Here is a 13,267-nt window from a genome sequence, read left to right on the forward strand (position 1 = left end):
GGTGCCCGCAAGTACATGCATTCACTTGCTACCATGGGTGGTACCTGAGGGAAGACGTGGAGAGAGTGGAGATGATTCAAGTGAGGACCGAAGGGGCCTGTGAGCCTCCGGCCTCTCCATCTGCCTCTGCCAAGGGCTCTTCCTCTGACCCTGCACAAATTCCAAGCTCTTGCTCAGCCTCCACCTCTTTGCGAGGAGCGTGATTTTATTTACAGGAGGTGATGTCACGAGAGTGTTGTGAAGGGATGTGACTCAGTGTTTGTATAATGCTTTGAAGATGAAGAGTGCTAAGTATTGTTATTTGAGATGGCAACAAAATAAAACAAAATATGTTCGGTGCAGCTGTTCAAGCCAAATCCATTTTCAGTTAATCTTCCAAGCAGGAATTCGAAATCAAAGTAAAAAGCCTTGCCAACTGGAACTTTACAGCTCGATGGGAAAGTATGAAAGAGAATTAATTGGGTTTTAAATAGTTGTAACTGTATTGTGATGCAGCATGATCTGGAGCGCTCGTCTGCTGCTGGTTGCCAGTCGGTTTGGAACTGTAGAGCGGGGCTTGCTCGGGGGAATGTTTTTTGCAGAGAAGAAAAATAGTTGGGCCATTGTGCATGGCACACTGCAGAGACTGACAGGAACTGGCCCCGTGCTCCCTGAAAACGTGTGCTTTTTCCACTTTACACTGCTTTTTTTCAGTAGTGCAAAACAGTGGAAGCAACAAAAATTGCCAAGTACCACCACAGAGCACCTGGGAGGGAATTGCCTCCCCTCCCAGAAAATCCGGTCCCTGCTGCTGCCCCAGACTTGGATGGGGGTTATTGGTCAGCAGACACTGTTTGCACTGGTGAGATGTAGGAGAACTTGCTCCCTGGCTTTGCCAGCCTCTGTCCTCTTGGTGGTGGCCTTTAGCTTCTCTTGCCTCGGTTTTGGGAACACAGAAATTAGGGTACCAAATCAAACCAACAGTTCAGCCTTCCAGAAGCATTCCTGAAATCCCATGAAGGACAGCTATGCTTCAAAATTGCTTCTACCTCATTGCTGATGTCTTAAAATATGAAGGCAAAACCTGTTGTAAATACCCGCTTCATGCAAGGTCTCTGTAAAATGGGCATAACAACACGTTTGCTTCCCAGGAGAGTTGCTAAATCCAGATCGTTTGCAAAAGCCTTTCAAGTCCTGTACTGAAATTAGCAAAGTTCCAGTCCTTTTAACTGCCAAAAACCTGCTTCTTATAAGGAAAAGTCAGTATGCACTGGATTTACATTTTTCACCTGATGTTCAAAGGGGCTTCAGCATGGCTCTCAGCCTCTTGTGTTTGGTGGGGTTTGTCAGTGTGTGGCACCTTATGAGAGGGTTATTTATTGCTTTCTCACTTTCACTGAATGCTCTGTTTTCTAGCTAAACCGTACTGTTTGAATTTTCCTGTTCTGTGCAGAGGTATGCCTTCAGATCTTATTTTTTGTTTTCTTAATACTTTTGAAGTTAGTTGTTCCTAAAATATGACTCAGTAAACATTTCAGCACTTTAATTTGGCTTAAATTTACACTTGAATATTGAAGTTCCAAAATAGTTTTATAAGCAAATAAAACAGATGATGGCTCTGGAAGCCTTTCTTTTCAATATCTTTCAGTTACGCTAAGCTATATACACAAGTAACTGCCTTATAAACAGCTTTATATTGCACTCTATTGCAAATCATTGGAACAACAGGCTGTAATGGGTTGCAAATGCCGTAACGTTATGTGCCACAGTTTCTGCGGCCAGAATGAGTGAGATTGTTGGAAAGATACCATGTTGATAAAAGCAGGCATAAAGAAAATAACTTTAAATCTAAACTCTCTATATCACAAGTATTAGAACAAAGGAAAAATTACAGATATTTTTTCTTCTCAGAAACAACTTGAGCCAACACAATTTTGCTTGCTGAAATGCTTTTTCTATCATATTCCAAGGAAAATTTTTATTTCCTTTAAAGCCACGTTTGCTGTGACAAAAATGCATCTTTGCATAAATCATTTTTGCTCACCTTTAGAAAGCAGATTCTCTCCAAGAATCAATTAATTAGCTGTCAGAGGAAAGTGCAGATCATACATTCACAAACAGTGGACAGAGCAGTGTTGAAATACCCGTGGCAAACATTCATTACTTGAGGTCTGGCAATATTAAAAGCATAGCACAGGGCTGATAGATTTTTCCCCTTCTGGAGAGAAACCTATGTAATCAGTCAGATGCTTATATTTTATTCTGAAGTGCAAATGTAATACAGCAATTGAAAAACACGTCCTGGAATCCTTATGCCCAGCAAACATTGGACTAGCTTTTCAGTTCCTGCTCCCTGAAGTGCCACAGGTGTGTCTGACAACACAGAGTGCTTGTCCCAGAGGGCTGATCTTGTGGCCTGCCCGCGTTCCAAATTTCCTTGCTTCAATGCATAACCCCTTGGAGAGGGAACTTTGCCGGGGAACGCCTGTGCTGAGTGCTGCGAGAAGACCTTTGAGGAAATGGGTAGAAGATGAGCATGGCAGTGCCTGTGGTCTTGCTGGGGTCTGTCCAGTATGTTTTGCCTTCGCTCCTCTGTCTGGGTCACACTGATATGTATATGTGTATGTATACATTCATCTGCTCTCAGCCACAAACCAGCACTGCCTTGATTTATGGCCATCATTTGGAGACTGAGCAGAGTCCCCTGGGTCTCCAAACAGCCCTGAGGAGGTGGGTATGGAGATCGCTGCCAGCTACAGCTGCTGGGCAGAGGGCAGGGAACTCTGACTCTGGGGATGGTTTTAAGGCATGGGTTTCTGCCCTGTGGGAATGGTTGTTCCTTAGGTATCCTGACGCAGATGGAGTGGCTCTATAAGCAGGGGAAAATCCAAATGGAAAACTCGAGTGGCATCATCTGGGCTTTTCTGTTTTTCCCCAAACTCCACAAAATCTTGTACTTCTGTATGACTGCAGCTATCAGCTTGGGGAAAAATAGTTAATACTTGTTAGCTATTTCACGAAATCCTGATATCAAAAATCATAGATTCACAAAAAAGGTATACATCTTTTCCAATTATTATCTCTAAAATGCTGACTTTTCAAGTGCTTTGTGAAGCTCATCCAGAAGCTCACGAGACCTGGTACCACATGGTTCAGCTTCTTATGCCCATTGAACAGAGACTCCCCCCACAAAACCCTGCCTGGAAAGTTTGGACAGAAAATAAAGCACTATTAACTGAGGGACATATGTGGTTCCTTTGTGTCAGCAGTGTTGTGGGTGTCAGCTGTGTGACAATTGTACAGTTTAATTAAGGCAGGGCACATCAATGTGTGCAGTTTTATTTGAGCTTGTTCTTCCTTGCAAGCCTAATGGACTTATGCAGCCCCACAAGCCTGAACGAGCCTATGGTACTTTTCCCAGCGGTCGTTGGCAGGGATCCCTGGATTTATAGAATAAATTGTCCAGTTCTAGAGAAATCGAGCTATTGTAAAGTACAATAATTAGAGGGGCATTTTTTCTTCATATCTTCCTTTAAGGAAGGTGATGATTGGGGTACAAGGATGGCTCCCAGTCACATTTCCAGGCACAAATGCTTTTGGAGAAGCTGCAGTGGACGTAATACACCAGTTCTGGCTTTCTTGGTGCTTACTTTATCAGCTGCTTTCAGGCTTACGGACTGTAACCAGAGGGACTGTGGACGTTTCAGAAAACATGCCTGGTTTCTTTGTTCAGCACAGAGTGAGAGCAGTAATTGCGAGGCCCAGTTTAATTTTATTTCATTTTCATTGCATTTGTGTGTGCTGTGTGTGAGAGAGAGGAAAGCCCGGTGGAAGTTTCCTGGGTGCCGGCCCCGATGGGTAGAGCAGCAGCCATTGCAGATTGGGTATTTCTCTTTTCCTTGCCTCAGCCGTGACTCGCTGCAGCTTGAGGCACTGCAGTTATCCTTCCTGAGCCCATCTGCACAGGGATTCCCGTCTGAAAAATAAGCCTAGCAGCACTGGCTCAGAGCGATGCTGGGAGGGAACGATGAAGAATCGGAGCAGGGCTTCTGTCCTGTTCACATTTACAGATGCTCGCCTCATTTTTCTACCTGTAAGTGACGCCCGAGGTGTCCCCCTCTGTCAAGCACTACCGAAAGCCTCGTACATTTGAGAATCCCGTCAGCGCTCCTCAAACTGCAGGCAGCTGGATGTGTAAATCGCTGCTAGCGATACCTGCACGCAGAGAGAGGGCGACAGGGGAAGGAGGCCCTGTGAAATAGCAATTATTTTTTGCGTGCCCGCAGCCAGCAGCAGCCCTATTCCCGTGCCAGGCTCCCCAGCCCCGGCAGGGCTGCGGGCTGAGGGGCGCTGAGGGGAGGAGGCGGCGGCGCCATTTGCTCGCCGGGCGCCGCGGGGCCTGAGGGCAGCCCCGGCCTGGGGCCGGGCGGGCTGCGGGCTCCACCTGCCGGCCGAGCCGCCACAGCGGAGGGCAGCGCCGGCCGTGCCGGGCCGGGTGTCCCCTCAGCCCCGTCCCCGGGGCTGTCTGGGTGCCCGCCGGGCTGTCCCGGAGCCCTGCAGCCTGCCCAGAGCCGCCCTCTCCTCACGGAGCACCCGGCTTGGCGGGCGCTGCTCACACGCCCCGCTTGGCGCAGAACCAGGCAGATAAACCCGGGCCAGCATTTCAGGTCAGAACCAGGCTCTGAGGAGGTTTATTTAGGGTGTGTTTGGCTTAGATAGATAAAGACGAGACAAGAATATCACTCGTGGGTTGTCAGTATCATCGCATTTTATTTGCTTTTTTTATTCCTTATTTCAGCAGTGTCAGTGCAAGCCCTGAGGTACTTCTAAAAATTTAAAGGAATAAATAAGTTTTATTCTTTAACAGATGTTTACTAAATAACAACTCCTCAAAATTTACTAAGCGGCCTGAAGTGATATCAGTGTTTGCTCCTCATGCAGTACCTCTCGAGGACAGATGAGGCTGCTCTGCAATTATTTCTTTTATTTTGGGGAAGTGATGATAAGGGGGCAGTGACCTCCTTGCTAAATATTTCCTGAGGACTCTCACAAGCTCTGTCTCCGTCCCAGTGGTTTGTTAGGCTGCCTTCCCTGTGGACGAGGTGTGGGTGAGGGTCTGGGGAAGAGCAGCACGCAACCCAAAGGGCCTCTGCTGCCCTGTGTTTGTAGAGGCTCCTGGTACAGGGCATCGCTCGGAAAGCTTGATTACATGAATAAAGAGCACTCAGCACACTACAGGGAATCATGCCTACTCCCATGGAAGTAGTTTCATTATTTGAGCATCTTGTGTTATGTTACCGGCCATGAAATCCTGGAAGGCAGCATTAACCTCAGGGTCTGTCCTCTCCGCCTCGACAGGGCAGTGCTTTGCAAACCTTTCTTTCTGTTGCAGCCCTTGTGTAGTTTCCCTGGCTTGTTTCCTTCCAGACTGTAAAGTGGAATAACGCGGGACTGTTTCCCCTGCCTTTACTTGGGGTACCTCTAGGTCGTGCTGCAGGTGGCCACCACTTTTCCAGCCCGACAGCAGCGCTCTGTACCAGCGCCTCTGTGTTCAGCACCGGCTGCCACTTTGCTGCCATGGGCACGTCCAGATGTTGGTTTCTGTTTCTAAGGCACTGGATGGCCTGGACGCCAGCTGCCTCAAGGACTGTCTCTTTCCCCTTCTTCTGCCAAAATGTTTTTGCCTGCTGGAGATGCTTTTGCTGTTTTTACTATAACATCAAGCTTGTAGCTGTGAGGGTAGAACACCAACAGCTGAAATCCCTTGCCACACAACTGACTCGCAAGTTTTTAGTCTGGCCTTAATCTTCATAAGCAAATTCTTATTTAGGCTGCTTTACAATTTAATGCCATCATCAGATTTTTAGCTAATAATTTCCCAGAGGCAAAAAATAAATGGTAACAAAGCATATCCCTGAAGTAGGTTTTGGGTACAAAAGCCTGAGCCTGAGCATGTCTGTGTCTGTTCAGTGAGGAGATGAAAAGAACAGAATCAGCTTTAAGGATCAAAAATGTATCTCCATGTTCTACACATATCACTTGGTACGGGACGATGGTGTGCAACGTCATGAAGAAGAGCATATCTGACACCATCTGTCGGTGAGCATTACCACAAGGAAAATCACTATCTCCAGACAGAGATGCTTTGTACCCTTATAAATCAAAAAGAAAATCAGGTAGTTCAGTGCAAGGCATTGTCCTGAGAAAGAGCATTTAGTTGCAGCAGACCAAAATGTTTTTTCCTCCAAGGGAGCATATTGAATGAGCTATATTATTCTCTAGACAATGGACAAAAACATTCTTTATTATGAAAACTTAATGCTCTTTCATAAGCATTAATAATGGCAGGGGTATGTGGGTGGGAGAACAGGTGGGTAGAAATTATAGATGGAAAAGCAAAATGGGATAGCTATGGAGCTGTAATGTTTTATGAAATATTTCTCCATATGATACTTCTTTCCTTCAGAACATTTTTATAAAAGAGAAATGCTTTACATTTCCTGCAGTCCTCAGGTTTTTACTTCATTGTTTATTTATTTATTTAAGTGTAGCGCTACTGAAGGGCAATGGGAAGATGATGGTTGAGGAAAGCCTTCGTTTTTCCAGCTGATGTATAGTACTAACAGCAATGGAAATTTCCTTGTGCTCTGGGCCAGTCTTAGGCGCAGAACACTATTCCTTTCCAGGTCTCATTTGTTCTTCTGCATCTCTCCCAAGCCTGCTGAGATGGGACAAACTTGCTTGCTCTTCTGGTGTGTGTTCCCATGCTTTAGAAATTGGATGTTTTTCCCTCTTTACCTTCTTTGCAGGGCACAGAGCGATAATAGCAGCAGTGGTCACTGCATACCTGGATGGACTCACCTGAGCTCCTGGGGTGGGCTCCAGGTCAGAGCACCAGCAATCCTTCCATCTTAGGTTTGCTTGGAAAATTCCATCATATCTGATTCCTAGGTTGTAGCAACCAAATATCTCAACTCTCAGTTTAACACTTTTCAGTAAATTCATTAAAAAATATTACTAGTCCTTCCATTATGAATTATAAGTAATGACTTCTTATTTTTATTATTATTTCAATGCCTTTGCTTCACTACTGCTATTACAAGCCATCTTAGAGATAGGGGTAAAAGTTTAATACCATCCCACTAGTGAGACCTACCAGGGAGAATTTCCATTCAGGGTCCAGAAAACTTTATTAACACTGAATCAACACAGTTCTGCTTTCCACGGTGTGTACAGAAACACTTTCCTGAGGTGTTCAATTGCATTTTGATTGAAACTTGTGTTTGTAGTTATACACATTTCTTTTCATGTCTGAAAATAAAATGCAACGACCATTGAAACATTGCTATGTGGATCTCACCAGCTAGTTTTGTTCTAATTTAAAGAAATAAGCTATTTTAAAGAATAATGATAAAAAATAACCGTCTCAAGAAAGGATGTTTGCATCCCTGTTATTCAGAACCAATAAGCACAATTAAAATCCTCAGTGGCCCTTCCAGTTAGAAAGTTGTGGATATTTCTGTCACTTAAATGGAAAAAAAAATCTGATAATTAAACTGTTAGAGAGAGCTGTATTCAGCAGGGCTTGAGTGATTCCTGTAGGTTCTCGCTAGTGGGCTCCCCTTTCCTTGTCACCTCCAGCTATACGCTGGAGGCATTGGATCTGTATTTGTTTATGTAACAGGGATAACATGAGAAGTGGTCTATTGATTTCATTGACTGGAAACATGTAACCAGCACACACACACACACACAAAAAAAAAAAAAAAAAAAAAAAAAAAGAGAGAGAGAGAGAGACAAGTTAGAATAGATACCAGACAGCTGTTCAGAGGCTTTTACAGCCAGATAAAGAGTTAAGACCTGAGAAGTCATTTGAAAGAGGTAAGTGTATCAGCTGGATAAATGCTTTTGTCCCTCTACACTTACAAGTTCAAGTGTAATGCTTGACAATTACACAGGGGCATGTGAAAAAAGAGGGTCTTGGAGGAAGCTCTGGCTGGGCAATTTGCATGGGTCCATAAAGAAAGACGGAGAACAGCAGAGCATAAGGAGTCCCTGCCTGCACATCTAGAGGGGAAAATGCTGCAATCTGAATTAATTTTCATTAAAAAGGTGTGTGAAACAGCAGGAGGACAAGCCTAAGCTCTCTGCAGATGGAGAGGGCAGTGATGGGAAAGCATCGGCAGGGCGACCCTGTGCTGCAAATGCTCTTTATAAAGAAAAAGCAAATACGTTTACCTGTCAGCTGTGTGTGTGTGTGGGGGGGGGGGGGGGGGCATTTTATTGTAGGCTATGTGTGACAGCTAGTCTGTATGGATGCTTATGGCCTTGGGGATTTGTTTTTGTTTTTAGCACCTGAAAACCCTTGATAAATACTGGAAAATCCAACAACAACAAAAGCAACAACAACAACAAAAACAACAGAAGGACCTTTTCCCTTCTCAAAAAGGTCAGTCCATTAGCCACAAAAACAACAGATGTTGAAAGGAAGTAATTTTAACTGTAAGATTAAAATTGGCAGCGGGGGAAGATGAGTTGCCAAAATGTGTCTTTGTTTTGCTGTTTCTGAAAGCCTCGGTTCCTCCTAATGGAAGACTTCCATGTTTGGCCCCTGTACAGATATGCTTGTGTTACATCGGAGCTGCTGTGGCGCAATCAGAAGGCTCTGGCTGAAAAAGGGCCGAGAAGCACCTCCGGAGCTGTCAGCCCGTGGCAGGCTCTGCACTGCCTTGAGCACGAAGGGCACCAGAAGTGGGGCTTTTGAGGTAGGTCAGTGAAGGCTGCAGTCACTCAGCCAGGTGAGAGTAGTTGCCCCACAGGAAGAAGCGATGGGGGTTTGGTTTCTGGGACTGCCGAAATCTGGCTGTTGTGTTGGCTCGTGAGCACCTCAGTCCCAAGGTAGCAGCAGCTGCCCTGGCTTTTGTTGAGGAGTTTCATTTTGGTTCTGCTGTGGTGTAGTTGCTGGAGGATTGAAGGTACAGTGCAGAATCCCCCGTACTGTGCCCAGTTTAAGAAAAACAGATTAATTCAGGAGGGGGCTGCAGAAATTGGCAGAATTTGGAGGGGAATAGGAGAGCAGACATGATTTCCCAGAGTGTATAGGATAGTTCAGAAATGCCATTATTACTTGGTAATAAGTTGTATGGAATCCCCTGTAATTGTTACACGTCAGTAAGAATAAGTAAGAAGCATTTTGTATATGCAGTGGTCAGAGGAGAATAATCGAAATGTTAATTCAAAACATACGCTATTCTCATGCATTGATTTTTAAATTCATGTTATCCACTAATTAGTTAATGCCTGTAGAGTGCTTTTAAGATAGAAAATGCTTTAAATTGCTATGCACTATTGTTACTATCATTATCTACTAGGTTTAATTAGTTCTTGTACATTTTAATTGGATTATTGAGATGTAAAGTGGAGAATATGATTTGGGACCAAACGCCATCCCCAGAACCGCGGTGAAACGAACAGCCGCAGTGCCCGTACACACAAATAAGAAGAGCAGCTTGTCGACCTGCTTGGGTTGGTAAATGTCGGTGTTTGGCCTGTGTGGGTGGGGGCATCTGATGGCGTCGCTCTGCCTTAAGATTATCCTTGCTGAAGGCCACAGTGGGACACAGCCAGGCTGGCCCAGTGGTGGTGTGTTTGCAGAAGGATGTGTCAGTGCTCAGGAGTGATTTATGGTCCTGGAGGACTAGAAACAAGAAGAATGTGGCACAGAGATGAGGAGATTCTCGGTTTCCCGGGGGGAGACCAGAACGTTTCTGTCACCCTTTGAAGAAGGGGACTTGGCTTTAAATCAGTAGCATCTTCAACAGTATCGGGTTGTAGTTTATCTTTTTTCTTTCCACATTTGTAACAATGACAAAAGCAGCCGACCTTGTCCTTCAGTCTTGCCTGTGGGTCAGAAGGATCTAGGAAAATAACTGAGTCTATTCAGCTGTATTTATTTATTTAGAAATAACTACTTTTGAGGGAAGCATCTAAATCCTACTGGGAGAAAACCTCAGGGATGTTTTCCTTTCAGTTTGGTCCAAGCACTGCTCCCCAACCAAGATGGGGGACTTTCTGGGTTTGTGTAAATTTGTAGATGGTCTGCTTCTAGAATTTGTTTTGCTTCCAAAACAGTAATTGGGCAGCTGGCGAATCATCCCATCTGTTTGCAGCTAGGCTCTGTGTTCTGCATTTTTTCAGAATATTTTGGCTTCAGTGCTTATAAGACCCCCTGCTTACCAACTCCCCCCCCCCCCCAAAAAGAAAAAAAAAGTATTACAGTGAAAAAAGGAATAAATTTGCTCTTATGAAATGAATTTATTGAAGTTAAATCAGCTGGGGTTTTCTGATGCACGGTTAACTTGCAAAACTCTCTAACATCTTTACATTTTTGGTATTGGAAGGAAGTTCTTACCACTTGGACTACTGAAACTGGAAGGGGATTCCAGGTGACACAAGAAAAAAGTCAGTGGTGTGAGGGTTGTTGAGGGACAGTTTAGTAATTGAGTAGAGTACTGAGTACTGATCCAGTACTTGTTGCCAGTAATGGAAAAGTCACCTACTGAAGCCAGTAAGTTTTAGGACAAGCTGAGACATCTAACATCTGTGTTTCCATAGCACTGAGTTCCCAATTTAAAATAATAATTAAAGAAAAAAAATCAAAAACAAACAAAAAAAAAACACAAACACACCAAAAACCTGAGGTCTGTTCTCTATTTTAACCACAAGTTCCTGTTACTCAGTTCTGGGGTCTTCTCTAATGGCATCTTATCCCAGTTCTTCAAACTTTGTAGGATCAAATCCAGTTGTCCCAATCTTCAGATATTAGGAGTATTTATTATTTTTTTAAAACCTTTGATGAATGTTTGCTATGTCAGCCTAGGAAATGAAGTTTCTGGATTAGCTCCTCTTTTATTTCACATGGTGCTGCAGTTACAAGAATTCCCTATGCAGTGATCTTGCTTTGTGTGCATTATTTATTTAATGTTACAAACAGAAAATACTCTGAAGTACTCCCCTCAAGAACCCTTTTTTTTTTTTTTCTTTGGCCTGTAATTTTCCTTGTCAGAAGCAATGGTTTGTAGTGCAGCCTATGAGTTTATCTTCAGAAGCACTTGCCCTTGGCGATTGTCATACGTCAGTTGTGACAAAATGTACAGCAGTTGGATTCTCCTTCCATCCTGCTCCCTGTTTGTTCCATGTGTTGCAGTGTATCTTATCCCTAATTGCTGGCAATTGCCTGAGGTTGGCAATATTTTGCTGGCAGTTCTGAAGCAACAGTTTGCACTCTACTTAAGCTAAATATTGTTTCTCAGAATCTCTTCCAAATTGTCCCCCTCTCTGTTTTACCTCTGCGCCATTCAGTTTAACACTTCTGCCTGGGTTGTTGTGCCTGTGGCTGCTCAAACCATACACAGTGATTTTCTCTACCAATGAGTTTCTGCTTTACTAAGGACAAAGCACAAAAACAAGCAAACAAATGAAACAAAACAAAAAAGCCACAACAAATAAACAAGCAAACCTCACTTCAGTGCACTCCAGTTATCTCACCAGCACTTTGCGGAATCCCTGCCTATCCCGAGTTGATTAAATAATAACTAAAAGTAGATTAGAAATCCTGATTTGGGTCCTTTCTTTTTGCTTTTACTGTTAACAAGCTAAAAGAACAAAATCTCCAATAATGCTTAGATCATTGCAACACTGTGTTGTGTAAAACGTTATGGTAGGGCATGTAATGTTAAGCTAGCACTAGATAGAGCAGTTCACTTAGCTAATATATTGAGCACAGCTTAATTAAATATTTAATGGATTTATCTCACTGAGAGGAATCAGCAGAATAACTAAAGAGTTTGTGCGTGGAGAAGAAAGCTGCAGAGGAAGGTGATCTGTGAGGATCACTGTTCAATAACCTTGTGAGCAGCATTTCCAATTCCCAAATAACTTTCTCCCAAGCGTGGTACCATGTGCATTAATATATATATATAAATATATAAAAAGAGATATATATGTCTTCATGTGTCTGTGCTTCAGCAGCTACTTCCCTTCAGTAAAGAATTTCCAAGTATTACTGCATGAGCTGACAGTCAATACAAAACTCTGTGCTTACTGTATGTGGGACTGACAATAGTGTTAGAAGCCGATACAGCCTCTGAGCCCACTTACAGGATCAGAACAGGCCGTGGAGTGCAGGCATGGGTAGCACTTTAGTTCTGGCTTAGGCTTGCAACTTCACCTGGCATTGTGATAACTTCCCTGAGATATCATTAACTTCTTCCTTCTCCAATATTTTTTCATGTTTTTCTCATCAAAAAATCATCTGTGAAATCTTTTTTTTTTTTTTCCAGAAAACATTTTTGGCAAAATGGTGTTGGCTTCCCTCTGTTGCTTCCACTGGATGGAGTGAGAACCAATCCATTTCATTTTCTGAATATGCTCAAAGAGCTCTGCATGCTGGCTCCTTCGTCCATATTATGATGTTGGACCAGATCACTGAAGAATTGCCAGTGAACCAGAGACTGAGGGCTTGATCAGATGCATGATACATTTTTTTTTTTTTTTTTTTTAAGCTATAGTAATTTTTAAACTGATGTAGTAACAGAGGGAGTGTATTCTGTAGGAAGTATCACTTTCTGTAAGATAAGCTCTGAATACTTCACTTTGTAGGAATCCAAACATTGAAGGTCGGTAGTTTTGTTGTTGTTTTAATTTAAAAAGGGATAGAAAAAAATGTATGTTGTAAATGCTTGGCATTAAGCGTAAGTCCTGTTATGTTGGCCTCTTAAATGAAGAGGCCAGAAGATAACCAGCTTCATTCCTGAAGGGTCTGTGCCAGCATTTGCCACTTCCACAGGGCTCTGGAGCAGAGGATTATTCTGTAGGCCTCGTGCCTTCTCTCGCTTCCCACCACACAGTTGTTTAGTTTACTTCCATCAGCATTAGTGGAAAGAAGGATCTGGCCCCTGATTAACTCACTAATCAAATATGACCACAAAACGAAGTCCAGCGTTACCCAAACGATGGACAGAAGTACAATTAAAACAAACCCCCAGATGCTCTGGTTATGGATCTGTTTTGGATCCCAGCCAGAACAAACTGTTAGCTGTGTGGAAGAGTTGCCAAGCTCTTCATGATAAAACCAACCCCAGAAATGATTGTAATTATTTCATTCTAACATCTTTGGATGTCTTATTGCGTCAGGTACGTGTTCTGCTGGGTTGGAAAGGTGCCTGTTTCTGTAGTTCATTTTGTTCCTAAGGATCAGTCATCCAGCCACTTGTTTAACCTTGAGCAA

General features: G+C 43.5%; 1 protein-coding gene across 11 annotated transcripts in view; it reads left to right on the top strand.

Moving 5' to 3' along the window:
* CCDC85A (coiled-coil domain containing 85A) overlaps positions 1 to 13,267 on the top strand; it is a 170,229-nt gene that overhangs the window by 82,786 nt on the left and 74,176 nt on the right. For all 11 annotated transcript variants that reach the window (XM_068675285.1, XM_068675291.1, XM_068675293.1 and 8 more), the window contains 2 exons: positions 8,332 to 8,428; positions 8,599 to 8,744. In XM_068675285.1, the coding sequence (XP_068531386.1) occupies positions 8,332 to 8,428; positions 8,599 to 8,744 (243 nt within the window). The remainder of the gene's footprint in view (positions 1 to 8,331; positions 8,429 to 8,598; positions 8,745 to 13,267) is intronic.

The sequence above is a fragment of the Anas acuta genome, chromosome 3 (genome assembly GCF_963932015.1).
Source record: "Anas acuta chromosome 3, bAnaAcu1.1, whole genome shotgun sequence".
In the NCBI taxonomy this organism is placed as follows: Eukaryota; Metazoa; Chordata; class Aves; order Anseriformes; family Anatidae; genus Anas; species Anas acuta.